The sequence below is a fragment of the Cystoisospora suis genome (genome assembly GCF_002600585.1).
Source record: "Cystoisospora suis strain Wien I chromosome Unknown contig_723, whole genome shotgun sequence".
In the NCBI taxonomy this organism is placed as follows: Eukaryota; Apicomplexa; class Conoidasida; order Eucoccidiorida; family Sarcocystidae; genus Cystoisospora; species Cystoisospora suis.
This window is the reverse complement of record NW_027153524.1, coordinates 6,886-28,509: the sequence shown is the minus strand read 5'-3', so window position 1 is coordinate 28,509 and position 21,624 is coordinate 6,886. Positions and strand designations below refer to the sequence as shown.

The 21,624-nt window shown below is 54.2% G+C and overlaps 2 protein-coding genes across 2 annotated transcripts in view; both read left to right on the top strand.

Annotated features, from left to right (window-relative positions):
• Positions 1 to 190: 190 nt before the first annotated feature.
• Positions 191 to 4,177, top strand: CSUI_001804 (uncharacterized protein; the record flags this gene model as incomplete). The annotated part of the gene is made up of 7 exons (XM_068062007.1): positions 191 to 310; positions 544 to 823; positions 1,082 to 1,350; positions 1,627 to 1,852; positions 1,983 to 2,100; positions 2,326 to 3,367; positions 3,617 to 4,177. Exons 1-7 carry the CDS (start codon positions 302 to 304, stop codon positions 4,175 to 4,177), a joined length of 2,505 nt encoding a protein of 834 aa, XP_067926006.1. The 5' UTR covers positions 191 to 301.
• Positions 4,178 to 9,326: 5,149 nt separating this feature from the next.
• The window catches only part of CSUI_001803 (bestrophin), a 14,146-nt gene continuing 1,848 nt past the window's right edge, over positions 9,327 to 21,624 (top strand). The window contains exons 1-10 of the mRNA XM_068062006.1: positions 9,327 to 11,727; positions 12,777 to 13,047; positions 13,698 to 13,862; positions 14,852 to 14,988; positions 15,788 to 15,952; positions 16,336 to 16,507; positions 16,821 to 17,807; positions 18,304 to 18,537; positions 19,012 to 19,191; positions 20,027 to 20,096. Coding sequence (XP_067926005.1) covers positions 11,461 to 11,727; positions 12,777 to 13,047; positions 13,698 to 13,862; positions 14,852 to 14,988; positions 15,788 to 15,952; positions 16,336 to 16,507; positions 16,821 to 17,807; positions 18,304 to 18,537; positions 19,012 to 19,191; positions 20,027 to 20,096 — 2,648 coding nt within the window. The 5' untranslated portion in view covers positions 9,327 to 11,460. The remainder of the gene's footprint in view (positions 11,728 to 12,776; positions 13,048 to 13,697; positions 13,863 to 14,851; positions 14,989 to 15,787; positions 15,953 to 16,335; positions 16,508 to 16,820; positions 17,808 to 18,303; positions 18,538 to 19,011; positions 19,192 to 20,026; positions 20,097 to 21,624) is intronic.

Genomic DNA, 21,624 nt, shown 5'->3' with positions numbered 1-21,624 from the left:
GCCGTTGCGAGAGTTGACGCTATCGTTTTTGTATGTGGTCATGTCGCGGATTCACTTCTAAGCGGAACAGGTCTCCCTGGATGTATCAGGTGCCATGGCATGTCACGTGGACCAAACCTTCTTGTCGCCGGGTCGTTATCCACCGAGACAAAATGAAGGCGGCAAAGAGACGCCTAGTTGTAGCGCGGAAAGGGCAGCTGGGTTTGGCAAAGTCTTCCTCTTCGTCGTTGCGTTTGTTGCGGGATGGATTTGTTCTCTGGGTAGGGCCGGGATACGCGACATCTGTAGCCTTACGACCCATATGTACAACGTGAGTCCGCCGTTACCCGCGCGACAGGCGATGCACCTGTCTTCGGTTGTGTTAATGCTCCGCTCGGGACCGAACAGCCGTTCTTGTGCATTTGTGTGCTCGTGGCGTCATTGTCACTCTGACATTGCCGGGACTGTAAATTCTGAAGAGCGACGGCGTTCGCAACTGCCCTGCTTCCCTTTCTGCAAGTGCACGGTAAGGGTTTTACTGTGTTCTGGTGTATGTGAGTGCAGAGCGAAAGTACAAATCCAGACAACCCAGCAAAGATTCGCTTCGCTGTCAATCACAAGGCCGCGGTTCCTGAGGAGATGTCCGGACAATCTGGTTTACTCTTGCCTGTCGGGCAACCCCGGCAGCTTATGGGTGTCGAAGAACGTCCGGCCACCGATGTGAAGGGGCTCAGTAGTGCAGGTCGTAGTGGAGTGGAATCCACTTCCAAGACAAGCCTGACGTCGAGCCTGAGCCTTAAGGACGAGGTGTTGCCGCCGAAGAAAAAAGAAGTCGTAAAACTTCGTGAGTGCAGCATCAGGATTCTTGAACGGATGCCTCGAAAACTTTGCGTATGCGTTTCTGTTGCCGTTTTGTAGCCGGTGGCTGTCACAGGACTATTGAGTGGCGTCGGCAAGGCGTCCCACTGTCGCTGAATTTTTCCTGATTCAGCGGCTGTTACGATTCTTTGCTGTCACCCGGTGCGGGCGCGACAATTTGTTAAAGCCCCCCCTAGCACCAGCCTAGGCAGCTCCGTTACTTCGCTGCTCCGGTTGTGTTCAGGAGTTCTGAATCCGCACATGTTCCGAGCGGAGCTATGTCCGTTTTTACGGACAGGTGACAGCCAAATCAAGTCATGGTACGCTCTTCTCGTTCTTTACATCGCTGAGTGGCCGGCGTACGCGCAGTCGGGGAATGGCGGAGAGAGGTTTCTGGACCAGCTGCGGGCGTTCTCCGAGCACTTCGTTCCTCCGGAGAATACTACACCCCAGGGGCGAGTGATTTTTCAAGACGAAATTGACTGCGGGACTCCGAAGGTTTTCAGGGAAGGGGTGAGTATGGAGTGGAGAAGATTGCAGAACAGGATCATTTGGTCTCCGGTTTTTTCTTGCGAGTTTAAGTTAAGTTTAGTTGCGCGGAAGGCGTTCTTGGTAGCCGTGTCCCAGGGCATATAAGGCCTTGCTGTGCTTGCCCGACTCCGAAGTCGGGCTCCTCTATCGGGTCACTTGATTGTGAACTTTTTACCGCTCTGTAAGGGGAGGCGACGCAGTCTTATTACTCGAAGTGAACCAGAAACTCTCAGGTAATGCTTTCTGTTGCGACCGCAGCTCGACACTATCAAAGGCAACCTGCACAATTTTGACGATTTGGTTCACCTTCTGAAGGCAGAGGCGAAGGCCGAGCCGGACTTCGCGAATTTGTTGGATTACACACAGTACTCGAAGTTGCCAACGAGAGCAGCGGTCACCGGCTTCGCGTTGATTCTTCGGACCGCTTTCGAGGGAATGGTTTTCAGCTTCTGCAGGACGCTGTTTTTGAAGAACGGCAATAAAGGTGAGTGTCTGTCAGAAGTGTGGTCATTTGCAGTTCGAGGTACTGAGTACTGCGTAACTAGTGATGTCTCGCAGCTTTCATCGGTGTGACGCTTCGCGAGGTTTCTAGGGTGTGTGTGCGGTGCGATCAGGCAACTTCAACAGAAACGAACTGTACAGCAATGTTGTATGGTTGTATCACCGGAACCAGACGCAGTATTGGATGCTGCTGCTAGTGGCGAAGATAATCAAGCAAATTGTGTCAGCCCGGTAAGCACGTGCGGTCCGGGCAGAGTTGCCTGTGCGCTTGACCGTCCAGTGTGAAGGGTCGATGACTTGATCGTCAGTCCTTCTTTCGTTCTGCTGGACAACTGATCGTCAGTTACTCTATCGCTTTGGGTGGGCAGGAGCTTGTGCGTGCGCTGCTCGGACGTTATAAGAAGAAAACGCTCCGATTCTCCTGAGCCGGTCACAATGGACGTGTGTGTGTCACAGGCCGCACAGTGGCATTATCATCTTGAAAAGTGTTCTCCCGTCCCGCCCTGGCCACATGTCTCCGAGTGAGACAGTGCCGGATACCGACCCAGCAGGAAAGGAGCCAGTGTTGAAGACGTTGTATGGTGTCGGGGCTTACAGTACCCTGCAGAAAATTGTTGCAGGGGCGATATGGATGAAGTTGGAGGGGTCTCTGTCCAGGTTTCAAAATCTTTCGACTGAGCGAGGGATGCTCAGTACGGCTAAGGGAGTACTCCAGCCCAAGGTTTTTGTTACAGGTTATTACGCGAAGAATTCTAAAGGCGTCGCGGTGGAAGAGGGGCTTTTTGGGATGGAGGTGGAGAGTGAAACGCTGGAAGAGCTCAAGGAGGATTTAGAACCGAACAGCGTTCTGCTGCAGATTTCGTTGGTGGATGAGTGGAACTTCAAAGATCCAAAAGAGTGGCCAGACCCGCGGAAGAGTGAAATCGATGTTCTTACTGCACATACGGCGGTACAGATGCTGCGGGCGGAGCTCGAATGGGATCCGTCATTGGGGTCTTTGGGTGCTTTTTCTGTCGCCTACACAGGGTTCACCGATATTTACGCTCGGCAGCGAACGGATCCTGAGGGTCATTTTGATCCCGACGTCAACTTGCTTGTGGTGGATGACATCGCACGGTTCATTCAGACTGGTACAGAAGAGGGCTGCAAGGAAAAAATAATCCATCTGATTGCAGAGGAGCCGCTGCAGATTAAGAGGGTTTTCGATCACGAAAGGATTGTTGTTAAGGGAACTGCCAAGGTGCTTCCGGGTGGTGATGTCTTCATGAAAGGGAATTTTGGTTTGGGACTCTCTCTTGAGCTGCAGCATGAGGCTGAAAAGCTGTTGAAGCAAGGCTCAATCATGGTTCACGTATACATAAAGGGCCTCGGCAAGCGGACATCGGAGACGAATGACCTGGATTTGTCGGCGAGTGAGATGGTTAACCGATTGGTGTTGAGGTCGAGAGGATACTACGATATACCGGTAGTCAAGACGGTGACTCCGATGGCGAAAGTGGTAAGGCGGTTGCGGTTTTTCTCGCCTTGCTGTCTGACACTATGTGGACACACCGTTCTCAGGGCGATGAGGGAACACGGAATTGATTATCATTGTCGCGCTGCCTTGGTCGATTGTGGTGACGTAGGAAGCTGTGAACAGCGACGATTTAGGCTTTGTCTAGTAGTTTTTTCCAGAGCTAGGAGGGCCGCCCTCCTGGGAAACTCTTCCGCAATGTCCCACCGATTGCTGTGTGTGGTGTGCGAGCAGGCCGGTGAGCCGCGGTCCGTAGCGAGCTGCAGTGACAAGGTGCCAGAGTGGGTCGTTGTGGTTTCTAGTTGCAGCATTGCAGTCTTTTTTATTGTCATTATAGCGTTACTGATGTATCATGAGAGGATGAAGTTACCATGGTGGCTCAACTGCATCTGCAGCAGTACATCCCCATGGGGTGACGAAGGGGGAACTGTTCACCGGGATAGAACAGCCGCAGAGATTCCTTCGGAATATTACAAGTCGTCCATTCCAGAAGTCACGGTAGGTACCGTAGACGCCGGTTTAAATTACGACGAAGTGGACGGCCGGGGGTGGCTCCCAGCCACGGCGAAGTGGGTCGGAGACAAGAGTCTCTCCGTGAAGGGCACTAGTTCTTTCCGAACTGATAGCAAGTCGAGGCCAGCTTTTAGACCTTCTCGGGGTTCTTTAAGCAGTGCTGATACGCAAGTTGGCGCTCGGTCTTTTGTGGAGGAGAGAGGTTTTTGGGCTGAAGAAACTCCTAATAAAGTCGTGGAGACGAAGTTCGGAGAGCGAGCGCCCGAGGAAGCCGCTCCGTAGCCCTGCGTGCATTGCCTCTTTTATGGAATGGTGCTGCTCGGGATGGCAGTTGATTGTGTCAGATGCCAGACAAGAGCGTTTTCGTCTGTTCCACAGCCCCGATGGGGCTCGGCGAGGAATGTGTCGCCAGTGTAGACGAAGGGACGAAGCGCGAGTTTTTGCTTTTCTGCTTTTTGCGGAAGGGCAGATGGTCACGCAGTCGGCGTTTGCAAGGCACGAATTCACATATGCACACTGTTTCCTGTGGACAAGAGGATTTGAGGGCTGACTTGTGGTCTATAGTTATGAAGAGGGTGGCACGGCAGCGCGCCTGGTATCAGTTCCGTGATGACACCTTCGTAGGAGCGAAGGGTGTCGACCGGCCTCCCAGCTGAGGCTGCACACCAGAGGTCATGTGCACGGGCCCATCAAACGTTGGAGCCGCAAGCGTCTCGACGATGCTTGGATTTGTGACGTGTTGGGATTCCCGATTACTTGCGTGGTCTTCGTCTTACTTGCAGTGGAGCTGCGGTAAGATGGAGACCACATGGTACTGTGGCAGATAGAAAGATCCGTTACAAGCCTTTCCTTGGGCGGGACTTCTTTTCTTGTCTTTTCTTGGCATACAGAAGTTGGATCTACTGTCAGGTCTGACGTCTTGTGCAGCCACCCGCTGTATTCACGACCATGTGCTTGTGTCAACATCAAGTACTGTTAGCGGCAGGGGACCAAAACATTTGAGCTGACCGTGGGCCTCCAAAACTCTTGGTCGTTGCCTCTAATCAGCCGTCTTTCTCGCGGCAGACTGAACTGGTCGCTGGCAGGTGTAGCGAGTTGCCGTCCCTCTGGAGAGGTCGGGAGACCCAGTACTGCTGTCTCGTGCAGCTGTCCGTCTTTCGCTGTCCGGACAGCCGGAGGTTTACATCGCCTTGTGTAACGTGTCTACTTCAAGTATGCGCGTCCGTACTGAAGGCGAGAGATTTGGCGAAGTGGCAGCTGCTCTGACAAGTCTCCGCTCTGCTCTGACGAGGTCACGAAGCAAGGAGAGTGATCTCATGCGCAAAACGGAATTTGCTTCGCGGTCCTCTTTGGCAGTCACCGGACTCCATGGCTGTCAAGGGACTCCGATGTGAGCTGAGTGCGAGCCATGCTTGAGGCTACAGGCCGGAGCACGTACCGTTGCTTCTCCGCGAGGTATGACACTACAAAAGTGTAGGTACGAAAATACGAGTGTATATCGTTCCCGAAACACTAGGGCAGCCGCTCAAGACGAGGCAAGGAGCACATGGAAGGCACATACGAAGCAGCAAGAAACCTTACTGGTCGAGGCTTCCGATGCGCGTCATTTCGAGGACGGACCAAGAACACGGCTGACCTGCTTTCACCTTTGGTTGTTCACGTTGAAGCATTCGTGCTCAGCTCCATGATTTTTCTATCTCGACGCAGTTTCGGAATTCAGACACTTCATACGGAAGACGTTCGAATGGGCTCCCCTCTGGCCACTGACGTGCCGGTCTGGGTATGATCTTGAAAGGCGGGGTTTCCCATGCACGCGTACCGCTCTTCGCTTCGGAAACACGCCGTACTGCCCGCGTGTCTCTTCGGAGCTGCCAACGCTGCACTAATTCATGGCAACGGGAGCGGGGTGCCATGCTGATAGCGGCTTTCCGATCACCAGAGCCTCACTCAGGAAGGAGACAGACGCAGCCTCTTTCCGGTGGGGACTGTGTCGGGCGGGGAGAGCGTATTCTGTTGTTGAAACCGGCTGCCACGTGCGGCTCTTCCGCGAGTATGAGGTGTAGGAGAATTCCACGATAATACTTACTCCGCGTGTGACGGCAACCCACAGATCACGAAGGCCTGCTGTTGTGACGACGGCGATGTCGCGACAGATGCGACAGCGCGAACACTTAATTGCCGTTCCGGAGATAGCCGCCATGAGCTTTCCTAGCCATCTTTTGTTCTCTCTTGCTGCTGAGAAACCGGTACGCGCCAAGACCGAGCAGGGCCAATGCAACTGGCATACTGATAATACTGAGGCCATGCAATGAGGTAGCAGCAAGCATGGTCTTCAGTCCGCGCGTCGGCACGGCCCGGCTCTGCTCTTCCAGATTCAAAGCCCTTAATCTTGCCTGTATCTGGGAGAGAGAGTCGCTCGCAGCCCTATGCGTTTTATTTCGCCGTTCGTGTCCCATCCCTGCATCTTCTCCACGCACCGTAGCTGGCGGGGTGCTGTTTCGTCCTTGCTCCGCAGCTTCGTGGCCACGCCCTTGGTAGTCCCTCGGCACTGTCGGCTGATTGACAGGGTTGCTGCTTGGCGGCTGTGAAGAAAGCTGACTGGCACCCACGTTGGTGGGGACGCGCGGGTAGTACATCTGAGCTTCGCTGTTTCTTGGAAGTGTCCCGGCGCCGGGGCTCGGCGCCGTTGGTTGCTGGTAGTGAAGCGTATATAAAGCATCGCTCCCTGCGGGAGCGGCTCCAGCGGCTGGAGCCCCCCAAGGTGCCTCATAATGATAAAGACTCGGCGGCGAGTAGGAGGATTCAACAGGATAGTGACCAGCGGCTAAGAGCACGCCCACCAAGGTGGCACAGGGAATTTTCCAAGAGGCCAGCATGGCTGCCAGGACGTGAAGCTAGAGTCTACAACCGCAAAACACACTCGTGATCGGTTCCTCGAGCCCCAGCAGAAAAAAGTTCAGAAGAATCGGCACCCAGTCTGCCGCGAACATGAAAAAAAGCGTGCTGCGCGCGTTACGGGCGCTGGGGCAGCAGGATGTAGCGCTGCGCTGTAGCGTTCTCCAAGTGCTGTTCAGCACAGCATCACATTTGTTTCTTGTTAAGGCGAAAGCGGATCCTTCAGTGCATAACACAAAAAGTCTGCATGTCCCTTTCTTTACGCTGCCAACTCCTGTGGTCTCGGCGGCCGGAAGCTGAACACGCCCGGGAGAGGTGACGACCGCATCGGTACTCATGGCGCATGTGCTGCGAGTCCGGGCCCCTTATCGGGAAGGGCGCCACTGTCTCCAAGCGGCTGAAGACGGACCGTGCCCGGGTCGCTGGTCAGCGGGGTGCTCGGAATTGGCTCTAATTTGCTACATTTTGTTTCAACTGCAAGATCCCTCGACTTTCTCTGAAATCTCTTGGTAATATTGTGCGACGGGATGTGGCGATCCCCTGGCGGTGCCCGCCGGGGGGGGTCGCGTTAGATCGCTTCGTTCAATACCTGCAACAGGTGGAAGCGTGAGCGGGGCACCGAGAGTCGAAACCGCCTACAACTGCGGACCCTAGTTTCTAGGGAGCAGGAATTCGTGGTTTGGGCTAACCGGCGACGGCACTCTTACAAGTAAAGCCGAAATCAGAACAACTTTATTTCTGGATGCTGTTCTGGGAGTGCGCAGGTGCGGGGGAAATGCGGGGGCAACACTGCTCATCCGAAGGCAGCTTAATGGCCATTGTCAGAGTGCCGTGACCAGATTCCAGCACCGCGAAGCCGCAAGAGGTCACGGCTGTAACCGCGCCTATCCTGGAAAGGTGTGCGCTTGTGGGTGAATCATATCAACGGAGTGCGAAGGCTGCCGCGTCAACTACACTGAGCTCGCCTTCGCGCGAGCAGCTTAGGCCCGCCAGAACTGGAAGCGGCGGGCGGCGTTGTCGTGTCAACCGATAGTACTGCACCCTCAAGGGTTACAGGCCGTGATCCGGTAGAGAGCCGGATGACTAGCGACCCGTGTTACACGTCGTGGCGTGCTTGAGAGACATCGTCCCACAGCGCCTCATCTTCTGGGAGGTATTAGCGGTGACCGTCGTCCGAACAGATGTGGGACCTCAAACTGTTGTTGGGATCGACCGCGAGCTCGAAAGGAAACGTCGACCATCTTGCGCATGGGTACTCGCCGTCTTCTCGGCGGTAACGATTATCGGTCTCATGCAGAGTGAACCCACTTGGCAGCGCCTCGTAGTGCGCAGCTGAAGGGACCCATCATTTAGAGTGAATTAGCGTGTCGCTGCCGACTTACGCTAAAGCAGCACAGCTATATAATTGTCGTACCTTGGTCGGTTACAGCACGGTGGCTGAGTATAACAGTGGTAGTGCAGCCCCGCTCCACTGGTTGTCGGCTGCACACGACTGTCCCCGTGGAGCGGCCCAGCCCCAGCGTCAAATTGGAGTCACTCCTGAAAAAAAAGCTAGGACAATTTTTTTTTGCGTCTTAGCCCGTGCTGTGAAGCAGTCTTTCAGGGGCGCCCCCGGGCGCGAGGCATTCGGGTAGCCCTCAAACCAGAGCGTTCCCGTGCAGAGTGCTGAGCCTGTACAGAGCATCGCGCTATGCAGTCTTGAGCGTGTTGTAATCTGATCGGATCTCTTTCCGTTACCGCATCGTCCACCACGGCCCCGATTGACTTTCGAGAGGCTCCTAGTCTTCACAGCGACCAATCGAAGGCTTGTGAGTCCTTCGGATACAAGGAGTTAGGCATGTTTACCACACTTCAGGCATAATGAATCACAGGCGAGGCCACGAATGCGGTGTACTAGTGGATCAGGAGTAACGTACCCCCTGGAGCGGACCGGAAAACAGCACGAACTGGTTGTCTGGAGATGGACCAGAAGAGCCTGCGTCACAAGAGATTATAGTCCGGGTATCCTTTGTACCCGGCAGAGCAACACTTAGGACCTAACTTCGCCGGCGGTCCAGCGTCCATTAGCAGTGATGTTGCACCTCGCGGGCGTCCTCCTGCTCGCACGCGGCCAGAGCCGAGAAAGAGGTGGGTGCTTTCTGGACTTTTCTACACAGCCTTGTGACAATCGGTTGGGTCTCGGCACTGAAAGCAACCTGTTTTAGTAGTGCCACAGAGGTTGCAACGCGATTGTACAACCTTAGCTCGCCCAAGCATGAAAACTAGCAGTGAGGTGGAGCTCCACGACCACGTCCTGGTGCCCGGTTGCATCTCCGGGCCCGTAGTCGGAGGGAAAGCCTAGGACAGGAACGACTGGAGTACGCGGGAGCGGAATGGACGCCAAACCTGTAAGCGAGACGATGGAGTTGAGGCGAGTTCAATAACAGCTACAACGAGTTAACCTGGCTCGGTAAGTGGTTGCGGGCTCGCCGCAATACAGAAGTGCAGGAGGGCTGTAGTGCCTGCTCGACGTGACCGCACATCTCTCTTTCTTGCACTCGGGGTCTGTGTAGTGTGGATAGCTGAGAAAAAAAAACCACATCGGAAGAAAAAAGGAAATGATACCAGGCAAGAGGGATCCGATATGTCTGTTACTTCGACTCAAGTTCTTTCTTCTTCTTGCGTGGCCCCGGGAGCCGGGACGTCGTGTCGCTGTTGTGACGATTGCCGGATCGAGTGATAGCTGCAGAAGCGGCCCCGTATCTTGTTCGCACCGCACAGTCCTCTGTGAGAGACGCTGCTCCAGGGCTTAATTCTCTAGCTGCAGCACGTAGTGGTTGTGTTTTTGTGTCTTCCTTCGTTGTGCTTCGTTGTCAGGCGCAGCGAGCTGGGGAGTTCCCGGATGCTTGCCTCCCGCGCGGCCGCAGCCCCGAAGTCTCCCCTAAAGCGCGCTGCGAGACAGCCTTCTTTGCCGTCGACCAGCTGCTTGTTTGAACAGAGCGGTGTTGGCGTCCAGGCAGCTGCGAGAAGACGGTTACATGGTTCAACCGGACTGAAGGCTAGCAATTTTCCTTGGACATTTTTCTTGGGCACTTACCTTTGAGAGTCGGGTTTTCCTTCTTCGCGATGTTGCTTGTCGGCTCCTGACCGCAAGGTCCGCCCCTATGGCGTTTCTTCTGCCCTGCCAAGGTGTGGTGCGAATAGTATTTTTGCCTCCGCCGGGCCTCGTCGACTTTATGTATCGTTTCAGACCGTTGGGACAAAATGTCTTCGCTCATGCGACCGTGTCAGAATCCGCACTGGAGACTGGACCACAGTAGATCCCGACAAATCTTGCCTGTGTCACGTGGGAGTTTCAAGCACTTCCGCTGCAAAGTCCCGTACTGCCTAGCGGGCCTTTTCCTGCTGCGAACATCGAGGAATTCGAAGCAGGATTCATGTAGCGTGTCGACCCCGCAGCCGTTTCCATGTGTCACCAGCTCCCGTGCGTGGTGCTGTTCTTGCGTTTTCCGGCCTTCGTTCTCTCTTCGGCTTCTTCCAGAACCCTCGAACTGCTTCAATGCTCATATTGATTTTCTACCCAGGATTCCGGGGCGTCTGACGTCGTAACAGAACGGGGACTAAGCGCACCTACAACCCGTGCTGCCGCTCTCGGCTGGGGAGCGGCCACCAAAGCAATCAACAGGCGCCTGTTCGACTTTTGCTCTGGCACCTGCAGGGGCACAGGGTCTGCACTCATCGCGTGACGGGCGGATTCTGGGTGCGTCGAGCTAGACTTTTCAACTCGGATGAGTGCCAGTGGGTGTGGCGCAGAGTCCGGACACCTCTTCTGCAGAGGACACCGTGAGTCCATCTCGCAACGAGTTTCGAAGCACTGGGATACCAGTTGTTCAAGGAGTGCTCTCCTGCGATTCTGAGACCATCTCTTTTTTTCGCTTCGTCGGCCGGTTCGGCGGCTTTTCAGCCGACTTTTGCTGACAATCCTTTCTTTCCGAAGCTTGTTCGTGTCCTCGCGGATGGCTTTTCTTGCAGCAGTATCCGAACCGACACTGTGTCCGTTTTTCGTACTCTCGGTCTCTTTGTCCTCCACCTCGCCCGCCTCTCTCCTTATTAAGTGTCACATCTTTATCCTACCCACATGGCTTTCCCGTCCACATTTGTTAGTGCGCCAACGGTCGATCGTCTCAGGCGGAGAGCATAATACGGTTTTGCCCGCATTGCCCAGCTGGCCAGAACGGCTTTCCGCACTCTGAAGGGTATCTCCTGCTCTCGAAGATATACTGCTTGTCTGGACCACTTCGGCGCGCTGACGCCTGGTCGTTCCGGGAAGTTTCAGGTCATCTCCTGTTTCTCCTCCCGTTGCCACCCGGTGTTCGTGTCAAGTATTTTTCGAACTAAGGGAGAGCCGCTGTTTTTTTGTACTCGACTTGCCCTTCTTGGTACTGATTAGAGTTCTTCGGTTACCTTCGGGGCAAGGGAGAGTCATTTTTTATTCTCGTAGGTTACGGTATGTTTTTCTGGATCACGCAGCCTCAGCACTCATCGGCGCTGTCCACTCTCTCGCTTTATAGACTCTTTTTGAAAGAGCGGGGCAGCCCTGTTCCGGACTGTTTTTGTTCTTCGCTTCAGCTCTTTCCTCGCACAGCTTCCTTTCTTGATTGCTTCGTCCTTTCTCTCTCCTGCACTCAAAGATGATTCACTACCGTCAGGATCCCTGGTTGGGGTTTTGCATCCTGTTGCAACCCCACGGTTCTGTGCTTCTCTGCGCGGTGCCGCGAGCGTTGATAGCTGGTTTGCTTACTTGGGCGCTGATGGCGTACGGTGTTAACAAACGAGAAGCCGGGGGTGACGTTATGTGGAGTCCGACTGTCTTCAATTTCTTCCTTTCTCTTGCGGCTCTCGTCCTGGCGTTCCACACCAATCAGGCTTATCAGCGGTTCTGGGAGGCGCGGTCGCAGGTCGGTCGCGTGTGTTTCTTCCTGTTAGCGGATATTCTGCTTACGAACAGAAGCCCCTGGTGATGCCACGGTTAAGAAAAGTTACGGCGGGTGGTTGAACTTGTACTAGCAGCGTCGAGTGGCCATCCTTGGGTATAGGCAGAGTGGAGAATAACTGGTGAAGTTTGCGAACGTGGGTAACCTTCTGTGGTAGGGTCCCACCTACATATCAGGTTCTGTTTCCCAATTTCGCTGTTTTCGGTCATACAGCTTCGTGCTAGCGACACGGTACCTCGCTCAGATATCGGAGGACAATGCTGTCCTGAGTACTGGGCTAGGGTTTGTGAACCGGCTTGGTCAGTTCACTTGCAGTCAGACATGAGGTCGTGTCCAGTGTATACTGATGGCGAGGGATTCCCCTGTATAGACCAGAGACACCAGCTGCCCAACAATCCGTGCGGCTTGCGAGGGACAACAGGGGAAGCGTTCGTCTTTTTCCACGCAGCCCGAGGGCGCGGAAGTTGGCCGTCTCGTCGCATCAGCAGTGGGGGGCACTCGCTGGGCACGCGCTGCATGTATTCGAAGAGCGGTGCGTTCGAGCGGTGTGCTTTCATGGGGCGAGTCTCTGGCCGCGGATGTGGATGACACAGGCTTTTCATGAATGCGCGGGCTCTGGTGTCCGTGTCCGAGCGTCAGCGTGTTTCATGATGTACGCTGTTATTTCACCGTCAGTAGGCTGGTCGGAGAGGCAGGGGTTAGTCATGTCTCTGTCTCACCGTCCAACCACAGATACTGTGGCTGATTCACGGCGGTCAAAGAGCTGCGCGTTTTTGCAGTTGAGCAGTAGTCATGCCGGAGAGCGGCGGACGCGGCGATCGGGGTGGCTGGGCTAAACTGTCGTGACGATCTGACGAGCTCTCATGACGGCGGCGGGAGTAATCAGATCAGTTTCATGAAGATGACTCTATCCTGATGCATTGCTAAACAGCTAGGAGCCTCAGCGGCCGCCCAGGGCTTCACGTGTGTGGGGAAGACCTTTTTTGTCCTCTGGCCTTTCCGCGGTTGCACAGGATCCGTTGTTGGTCCCTTCTTGGACGAGTACTCCGGGTAATGTTGGGCCTGTCTTCTCTTATCGGCAGGTGCAAACAATGGCTAGCTGGTGGGCAGACGCGGCGAGTAGCTTCGTGGTCTTTGATGAGATGGTGGGCGTGCCCACTGGCGAGTTTGCAAAGGGCGCGGAGTGGCGAGCCAAGATTCTCCATCTTTTAAGCCTCCTTCATGCAGTGTCTATACAGTATCTTCTCCACAATGATGCTGAACGGACTCAGCTCGAGGTTCTGGGTAAGCTGGAGTGTTCGCGGAAACGCCGCTTAGCCTTGACACCAGTCACGAACTCTCACCCAATATACGAGCTTCAGGTTCTTCTACCATCCTGTAGTTTTGATAAATCCTGTCGGTTCAAGGTTCACATGGTGACCTGTGTCCACCAGAGCTTGAGGTCTGAAGACATCAGTACGCTTTCGCAGACACACTTAGCTCAAACGGGACAGATCAGCTTCCGACCTCAGGCGGCCATAATGCACGGGTGCCTTCTTTTCTGACGTGGTTGTGAGCTTTTTGATGAACAGGCGCTCGTGCATGCGTTAGGTAAGGCGCATTCAATTTCTTTCACCCGCACGCAAATATAACAGAGCATGACTTCCACGGGCGGCCTGCGCAAGCGTAGTGATCTTATATCGTACTATGGCCTGTGAAGGGACTGTGTGTACAGAGCATGGAGGAGCGGTTTCCGTACCGCACGGGACGATTTGACTTATGATTTCTGTATGCTTCATGCTCGGTGGTTCACGGCTTGAGAAGCTACTGCTTCGTGGACGTTCGTGCTTCGCCCCCAGGAGCTCAGTAGCGGGACTCTTCTCGCGTGTGAAGGAGAAGACACCCAGCAACGCAGTGACAGGTTGGGACTGTTTTTCCGGTACGTTTTCTTTCAGGAGGTATGGACGCGTTTCAGGCTAAGCTGCTGAGTCTCACGGATGATCAGACCTATCTCGTGATGCACTGGGTTGTGCAGGAGATGATGAGGCGAATCTTCATCGAAAAGGGTTTGGCGGTGCCGCCTCCCTTCGTCTCTAGAATCCAGCAGCAGCTCTCCAATGGTACGCAGAGCTCTGTGAAGGGGTGTTTCTGCGTAGAGTGGGGAGCTCCCGTAGTGAAGCGTTTTGTTTGATATCAGGGAGGACCGCGACTTTGAGAGTCTCTGCCTGCTCGCTCCTGTGTTCTTTGGTCTGTCAACGCCTAGCAGATGTGCGAAGAGGGTGTAACAGCAGGTTGCGCGCCTCGACAGGTTCGGGTTGTCCCTGGGTAACGTGTAGAGATAGTAGTATGCCTCGTAGGTGATGTTTTCCTGGGGTGAAACCAAGATGTCATTGACATCATACCAAGTGGTGTCTGAGTTCGCCCAGCTGAGTTCAGGTTCCCTATACCCTTCTTTACGTTTTGCATGGTAGCTCGGATTTTCAGTGCGGGGCAGGAGCTCTCTATCGCCAGTCGGCAGGGAGCTGGTGTCGATGAGTGTGGCCGTGTCTGCGGGCGAGTGGTTGCCAGGTGAGGTGACACGCGCTCCGTAGTGGTGGATTCTGTTTTACGGTCATTGCTGCATTGTAAGCAGCGGCACCTACCCTGTTTAGCTGGGACTCAAGTGTATTGTGGGGTAGCTATGCCAGAGGACTCCGATAAGCGCCAGCAGGCCCCTGCAGTCAGACTGAGTGCGGGATCAATGTACGGGTATATATCTATGAACGGACGTCATTTCTATTAGAGCGTTCCTGATAAGAAATTTTGAAGTTGACTACGCTGACCCTTCGTCGCCAGATGGCACTTTTAACAAATTGCGCTGGAAAGGCCCGGTGAAAGGACTCACTGCTCACACTGGATGGCGCACGTGCTGCCTTGCCGCGCCTGCACATTCATCTGTCTGCGCGCGATTCGGCGCCTTGTTGGTGCGCCACACTTTCTCCGTTACGAGGTACTCAGAGAGCTGTCCGGCTGAGACTTCGGGGTCTTTGCACCCGCCCCTCCCTATTGCAGGAGTCGGTTACGGAGCCAACGTAGCTCAACACGGGGATTGTGTGTGTGTGTGTTGCAGGCATGCTTGCGTTCAATTCAGCCTGCAAGATCGAAGACACACCATTCCCGTTCCCCTACGTCCAGCTGGTTCAGCTGATGGACTGGGTGATGACCATTGCGTGCCCTGTGGTGATCGCTTCGTGGATGATTCAAATGGTGAGACGCATGCTTTCATTTGTCTCCTTGGTTCGGTGGTATGTCTGCGCAAAAACCGAGGAAGCCTGCTCGGGAGAAAGAAAATCAGCCTTTACTTACCTCTGTACGCTTCTGGGACGGTGCGCAGTCGAGGCAATGGACTTCACATGGTGTGTAGCAGAGTATGAACCCAACTGCAACAGAGGTGAGAGCTGTGAGAGGCAACTGTCCAAGGGGACACCGAATGTTGTTTTGGTCCAGCACTTTGTACGCCGGCCTCCTCGATCCCTCAAGGCCGCGGGCGTGTTTTACCATATTGGAGAATATCAGTGCTGCTGCTCTCATGCTTTTGCCTCCTTGTGTCGTGATTTGGTAGTAAGGGCCGACAAGTGTAGATGCGGTCTTTACTCTCTCGATCTGCCCTGCTGCGTACCTGGAGAGAGCGGTCGGTACTCAGGCTTTCCAGCTGCGGTCAGTGGTCGCAGTTCCCCACGGCCGCAGTCTTGGTGTCCCTTGCAGGAGAGTTCCCACCGGTACAGCGTGTGCGCGTCGGCAGTCATGCTAGCTCTGGTCAAAGCTCGCTACTCGAGCAGGCGAAGCGGAGCCTGTGAGTGGAGGTGTCCTGAGAGGGAGCATGTTCGTAGGGAGAAGGTCATGTGACGCCCTGGGGGCCACAAGGTTTCTGTCTACTCAGTGCCGTACACCTGTGTGTACGGCACTGAGTAGACAGAAATAAATATCGGACTTGAAAAGACTTACATCCGACGAAAGTATTGCCTGGGTCTCCTGTGTCTCCGTTCTGGTCTCACCTGTCTCGCAGCCGTTCGCCATTGTTATCTCAGTGGTTTCAGTGGGGTCCTTTCACGCAACGTTTGCTGCCGCGTGTGCTATGGAGAGTCCCTTTGGCCGTCATTCGAATGATTTGCCTCTGGTTGAGTTGCATCGGGACTTTGTGAACAGACTCAAATCCATAGTCGACACCCACGTAAGTCCGTCTCCGCCAGCCCTTGACAACAACTTTGTACAGCTTTTCCGAGGGCTAAAAGAAGGTGCACGTAGCGTGGAACGGGCACGGGGCTCTTTTCTCGTTCTTCCTGACTCGCGCCCCCGCGACTCTTGCCATCTCATATAAACGGTGCTCAGTAGTCTATGATACACACCTCTTGCGTTTCCAGTAAAGGGCCACGCACATAGCACTGATTTGGTTCTTACCTCTCTGATCTTGGTGTCGGGGACGGGAGAAAACAAACACAGTCCCTAAGTGCAGGGTTGAAGTATGGCAGTTCCTCCCGTCTTTAAAAAACGCGTATGTAGGTTGGGACCAACTGGAAATACGTTTTGCAATTGAGCGGATATTGTTTCTTTCAGGTTGCTGCATGTCTGAACAACATGATTCTTAAAATCGAGGTGCCTGACCAGCTCGATATGGAGGGGTTCAAGGACAAAAACCGCAACTCCCGTCTTGCTCGACTGAAAAACAGACTCCATCGCTTCGGTGGCAACTCGGCTCAGCGCTCTGCCACCCTTCTTCAACACCCTGGTACGTTGTTGTCCCCATATATTTTATCGAGCGTAGATGACACGACGGTTCTATAGTTTGATCTCCTCTGCGTCCCTGTGTCATCCTGCCTGCTGCGCAGGTCTCTTGGTGCCTATGGTCAAGTGTAGGAACTGTTTTTGTTAGTGTGACAATCGGGCCACTTGCGTTACTAGGTTGGACTCAAAATCTCTTGTTGTTAGTGAGGCGTAAATCTGAGACCTATACCGATTTCGACGGCTTAGTTTCGGACGACGGAGTGTGGCATAGCAACGTGCAATCGCCGCAACTGTACATTGTTTTGTCGATGTCGCAGTCCCCACACACATGAAGGGTAAGCCCGTCAATCCGCACCGGGCTGGAAGAGGAAGCGCCAACAGGCGTATGTCCTCACTCGCGCATCGGACAGGACCTCTGTCGCACATCCACAGACTACCTCTTCACCCAAAGTTTTTTCGACGAAATTTGCAACGGCACAACGACTCCGGAAGGCCACATCGGCGTCTGCATCACGAGGAGTGGGAGAAAGACTGGGGAGACACGGTTAGCGATGACCTTGACGAGCGGGGCTCGATCCCTGCTTCCATGGCCCCCCACCAACAAGCACAGGGCCAGGGGTGGTATGGATGTGCTTCGGAGACCGACAGTGTGCGCAGTGTTGCTGGTAGTGCAGTACCTCTTGTTTCCCGTCACGGCAGTATCCAGAATGACGTAAGTGGCATATGCTCCGAATCGTCCCCCCGGGGGCCGGTCGTACAGCGCGACAAAGAGACTTCCGTCGTCCCGGGCGCAGGAGGGGCCCCGAGCCCGACGGTGGTGGGTGCTGGGGCCGACGGGAGCGGTACGGTGCAGGGAACAGAAACTCCGCGTTTCCCTCGGGAGGCAGCAGACGGCAACGCGGGTGACGGCACCGGGACTACAGCGGCGGCTTTAGATTCGGGAGACGGTTCGTCAGACGATGGACGGGGAGGGACAGTATCAGCAGGACAGCAAAAATCCAGACCGTCTGTTAATGGAGGTGTAGAGAGAAAAAGCTTGGAAATGCTGTGTGAGTTGGGTCCCCTGTCAAGAGGATTATCGCGACGACTGGATGGTCGCAGTTCAACGCGACGGATGAGTATTCTCAAATCGTTCAGCGGTATTTTGCGGCACGGCTCCAGGTCAGGTAGCGCACGGGACCGCGACCTCGGGATGGAGATTGTAGTGGCGCAGGCAAGCGGCGAGAAATCCAGTGTAACAGGAGGGTGGCCTGCTGAGGCCAGAATCCCGGGGAAGGAGAAACACTCTGCCGGTCAGACGGACGGTAAGTGGAGTGATGCGGGTCCTGGCCGTTATGGAGTCTGCCTGGAAGGGGGGAGATTGACTGTCACTCTCTCTCTTTCTCAGAGGTGGCACATAAAGCTCAGTAGTTGTATTTTGTTTTCTTCTTGCCGTTCATTCCGTGTGGGAATCAGCACTAGCAACAGGGCTGGCCGCCAGACTGGCTTGTAGTAGCGTTGAGTGGACCCAGGGCCTCTGGGCTGCCACCCTCTCGTTTCGTGCTCGTGGTATGTTTGAAACGCAGCAGTTTTAGGCTGACTCGTCTTCCAGATTCAGACCCCCACTCTCTGGCTGGACTTTCCATGCGTCCGCTTCGTGTCTGGTTAGCGATGACGTCGTGACTGCTCCGGAATTCGGATTCTCCCACCAGGGTTTCTCTTTCTCTCGTTCGTGCTCGTGACTCATTTTTCGGCTGAAACGTCGTTGAGGACGTCTTTTCTGACGGCTTATCTGTTGGATTGTGTACTGTGTTGTTTCAGACGGCTTTCTTCTTTTTCATTCGCTCCAGCAGAGACGAGAGAGTGACGCCTGTTCGTCCCGGCGGCCGAGCGAGGCTGTGAGCGGTCATCTGCTTGTTCCCTCGTCACCTGTTGCTGTCAGTCACAAAGGAGCTTCAGGTGCCGCAGCTGCGAAGGTTGGCGCCCCTGAGACGGGTGCCTCGGGCGCAGCACAGGCGGAAAAACCGAGCCGGACGAAGTCGGTTGCAGAAAGAGGTTAGTTTAAGTGATCAGTTCAAAAATAACAGCACAGTTGCGCAGGCGACACGAAGAAGCCTAGGGCATGCCACCCGCTGTCACATTTAACTTGCGCGTAAGAGCGCTCTCCATGCGTATTCTTGAGTGCGACAGAGATCAAAATCGCTGCAGCAGTACTCGTGTTTGACGGCAGTTGACAACCGGATATAAGCGCCAGCAAAGCGTTCCCGATGCATTCCCTCGCTTTTTGCGTGTTTGCGATCCCCGCTCTCGGGAGGCAACGAATAAGCGAGGAACTGAAGAGTCACCCCTGTGCTCTGCATAGCCTCGCCATCATACGTTTTAACACCACATCCGGCCCAGCATTCGTTCACCTGTGTGGGCCCTAGCGAAGGCGAAGTACATAGACGAGCAGAGGTGACGTCTCAGTGTCTATCTTCGAACCTAGCCATGCCGTGTCCGTTGAGTGCTGCGGTTTGCTGGCTGTTGCAGGCGGAACTGAGGAGGCGCACAGGGCAAGAAGAACTCTTTTAGCCTTTGACCCTCATACTTCTCCAGCTGCCATGATGGAGGAGGAGGCTGTACGAGATCTTGCCGCTTCCGCGGCAGCATCTCAAGCTTCTGGATCACCACCGCCAGGAGAAGTGTCAGTAGGAGTGACAGACGATGAAGGTCAGTTCCTGCCAGCTTCTCACAAGTGGTTCCAGCTTGTCAGGAGGACGCGAAGTCACTCAGCGCACACACGCAAGCATCATGTGCTCCGTTTTGTATCGGTTAAGGGCTGCGGCTGCTCATGAGCTCTCCACATTCACGTCTGTCCGAGATCACCCATGCTCGCTACATACATTACAACATCTACAGTTTGATTGTAGGGTTGCTGCTGGGGCAGAAGGTACAAAACTGACAGCACTGCTCAGCCGGCGGTTCTTGTGGCGCATTACTGTTCATTCCCCTGATGTTTGAGGTGAAACTTCTCATTCTTGACTTCGCAATGGGGCCCTGGGACCGGCTGGGTTCTGCGGGATACATGTACGCTCATTCCCGGCGCTCAAAGTTACTCTGGTGTAGAGTTTTCGTGAGTTGTTTTCGACCTTAGCAACCTTGTGAGCTGGCCAAAACGAAGCTGAGGCCGAACAAATACTTGCCTGCCCGGGAGCGGGCTGCGGAATTCTACGGCGCATTGACCCTCACTTTGGAACGTGCCTCCCTGTTTGCAGCGTGTTATTTCCTTTCACTGCTATAATCCGCGTTTGTGGCCTTGCCGCATCCTTCTTCCAGAAAATAATCATGCGGCTAAGAGCTAGGTCAGGGTGGAATGCGGCGGAGTGGGATGCCTGGCTCGCGTAACGGTTCACGGAGCGAGTGTTGTCTTTTTGATGCTCCGGTAGGGCCTGTTCTTCGGAGGAGGTGTCGGAGAACACCGCAGGCGCTGTCGGTTCACTGAACAGCGCATATATTTGGTCGGGCTCGGCACGCACGAGTTTGTCTTCTCTGTATTTTTTCTCAGGTGGCTTTGGCTTGTCCGACGCTCCTCCCCATTTGGAATCGCAGACTGTGCCGCCGTCTGAGCTGTCGAGGTGCGTTGGTATTGCCGAAGTAGCTGTTCTTTATTTCTTATGTGAAGGCCGTTCGCGTGCTGGCGTCAGAAAGAGCCTGTCGTAGTTTCGACAATAGCTAATCGGTACGTGTCATTCATCTGGATCTGCACAACGCACATACTTCGGGTAGCAGAGGCGCGTGCAGCACATGTAATTGTACGTAATTCCACCACCACAGTAACGGGTGTGCTGGCGACCGACGGTGGTCGTGTGCAGCACCCCCTAGCGAACCTAGGCAGATATGCCACAAATGAACGGACATATTCAAGAGTAACTGTACCACCTGAGGGGGCAGCCCAGATTGCGCCTAGGAATTTCAGCTCCGTTGGGAACCGGCGGCTAACGCCGCACGTCAATGTCAATGTACCTAAGCTATCAAGACGATACTCTACATGTACTTCTGTGTACGGTAGCATTCCATCTCTTGGTCTACCGATCGGGGTTTATTTTTCCTGTGGAATGTAGATTCGCTAGATTCTGTTAACTAGTGTAGAACAAATTATCATAGGTAGTGTATGTGGCATCATGTGACAGAAGTGGGGTTCGAACCCACGCCCTTTCGGACTGCGGCCTTAACGCAGCGCCTTAGACCACTCGGCCATTCTGCCTGGAGAGAATGTCTGAATATTGGGTGGGCACGTGATCTTGTTTGTTCGGACGACTGTACTTAGCGATGATCCGTCTTTTCTCGTATGTAGGAATAGCCGCGTCAATTATAACGTCTTAGTTGAGTAATTAGGTCGGACTGAGAGTGACAGAAGTGGGGTTCGAACCCACGCCCTTTCGGACTGCGGCCTTAACGCAGCGCCTTAGACCACTCGGCCATTCTGCCTGGAGAGAATGTCTGAATATTGGGTGGGCACGTGATCTTGTTTGTTCGGACGACTGTACTTAGCGATGATCCGTCTTTTCTCGTATGTAGGAATAGCCGCGTCAATTATAACGTCTTAGTTGAGTAATTAGGTCGGACTGAGAGTGACAGAAGTGGGGTTCNNCCTGTTTAGAGCCTGTCTCTTGTGATCGCTTGTGTATCGACTTGTGTGGAGTATAGCGTGTGTTAAGGGTGGAGTTTTGGCAGTTCACGATCATGCGCTATGTCCACTCCTGTGCATGTTAAATTAGAGTGGAGGATTGTATCTCACTGGGGTAGCATTCCATCTGCTTGGCCACCGATGCGGCTTTATATCTCTGTGGGTATGTAGGTTCGCTAGATAGTCAACTGCTGTAGTAGTACAAATTCTTTTAGGTAGCCTATGGGAAATCATGTTACAGAAGTGGGGTTCGAGTGCGGCTGGCACTTCACGGCCATGCGCTACGCCCACTCGTGTGTATGTTACATTGGAGCAGAGGACTATATCTCACGGGGGTAGCAATACATACGTTGGTCTACCCATGGGAGTTTATCCTTTTGTCGGTACATACATCCCTAGAATCACTTAACTACTGGAGGATAGACTCTTAATAGCTAGCGTATGACAAATCATTTGACAGAAGTGGGGTTCGAACC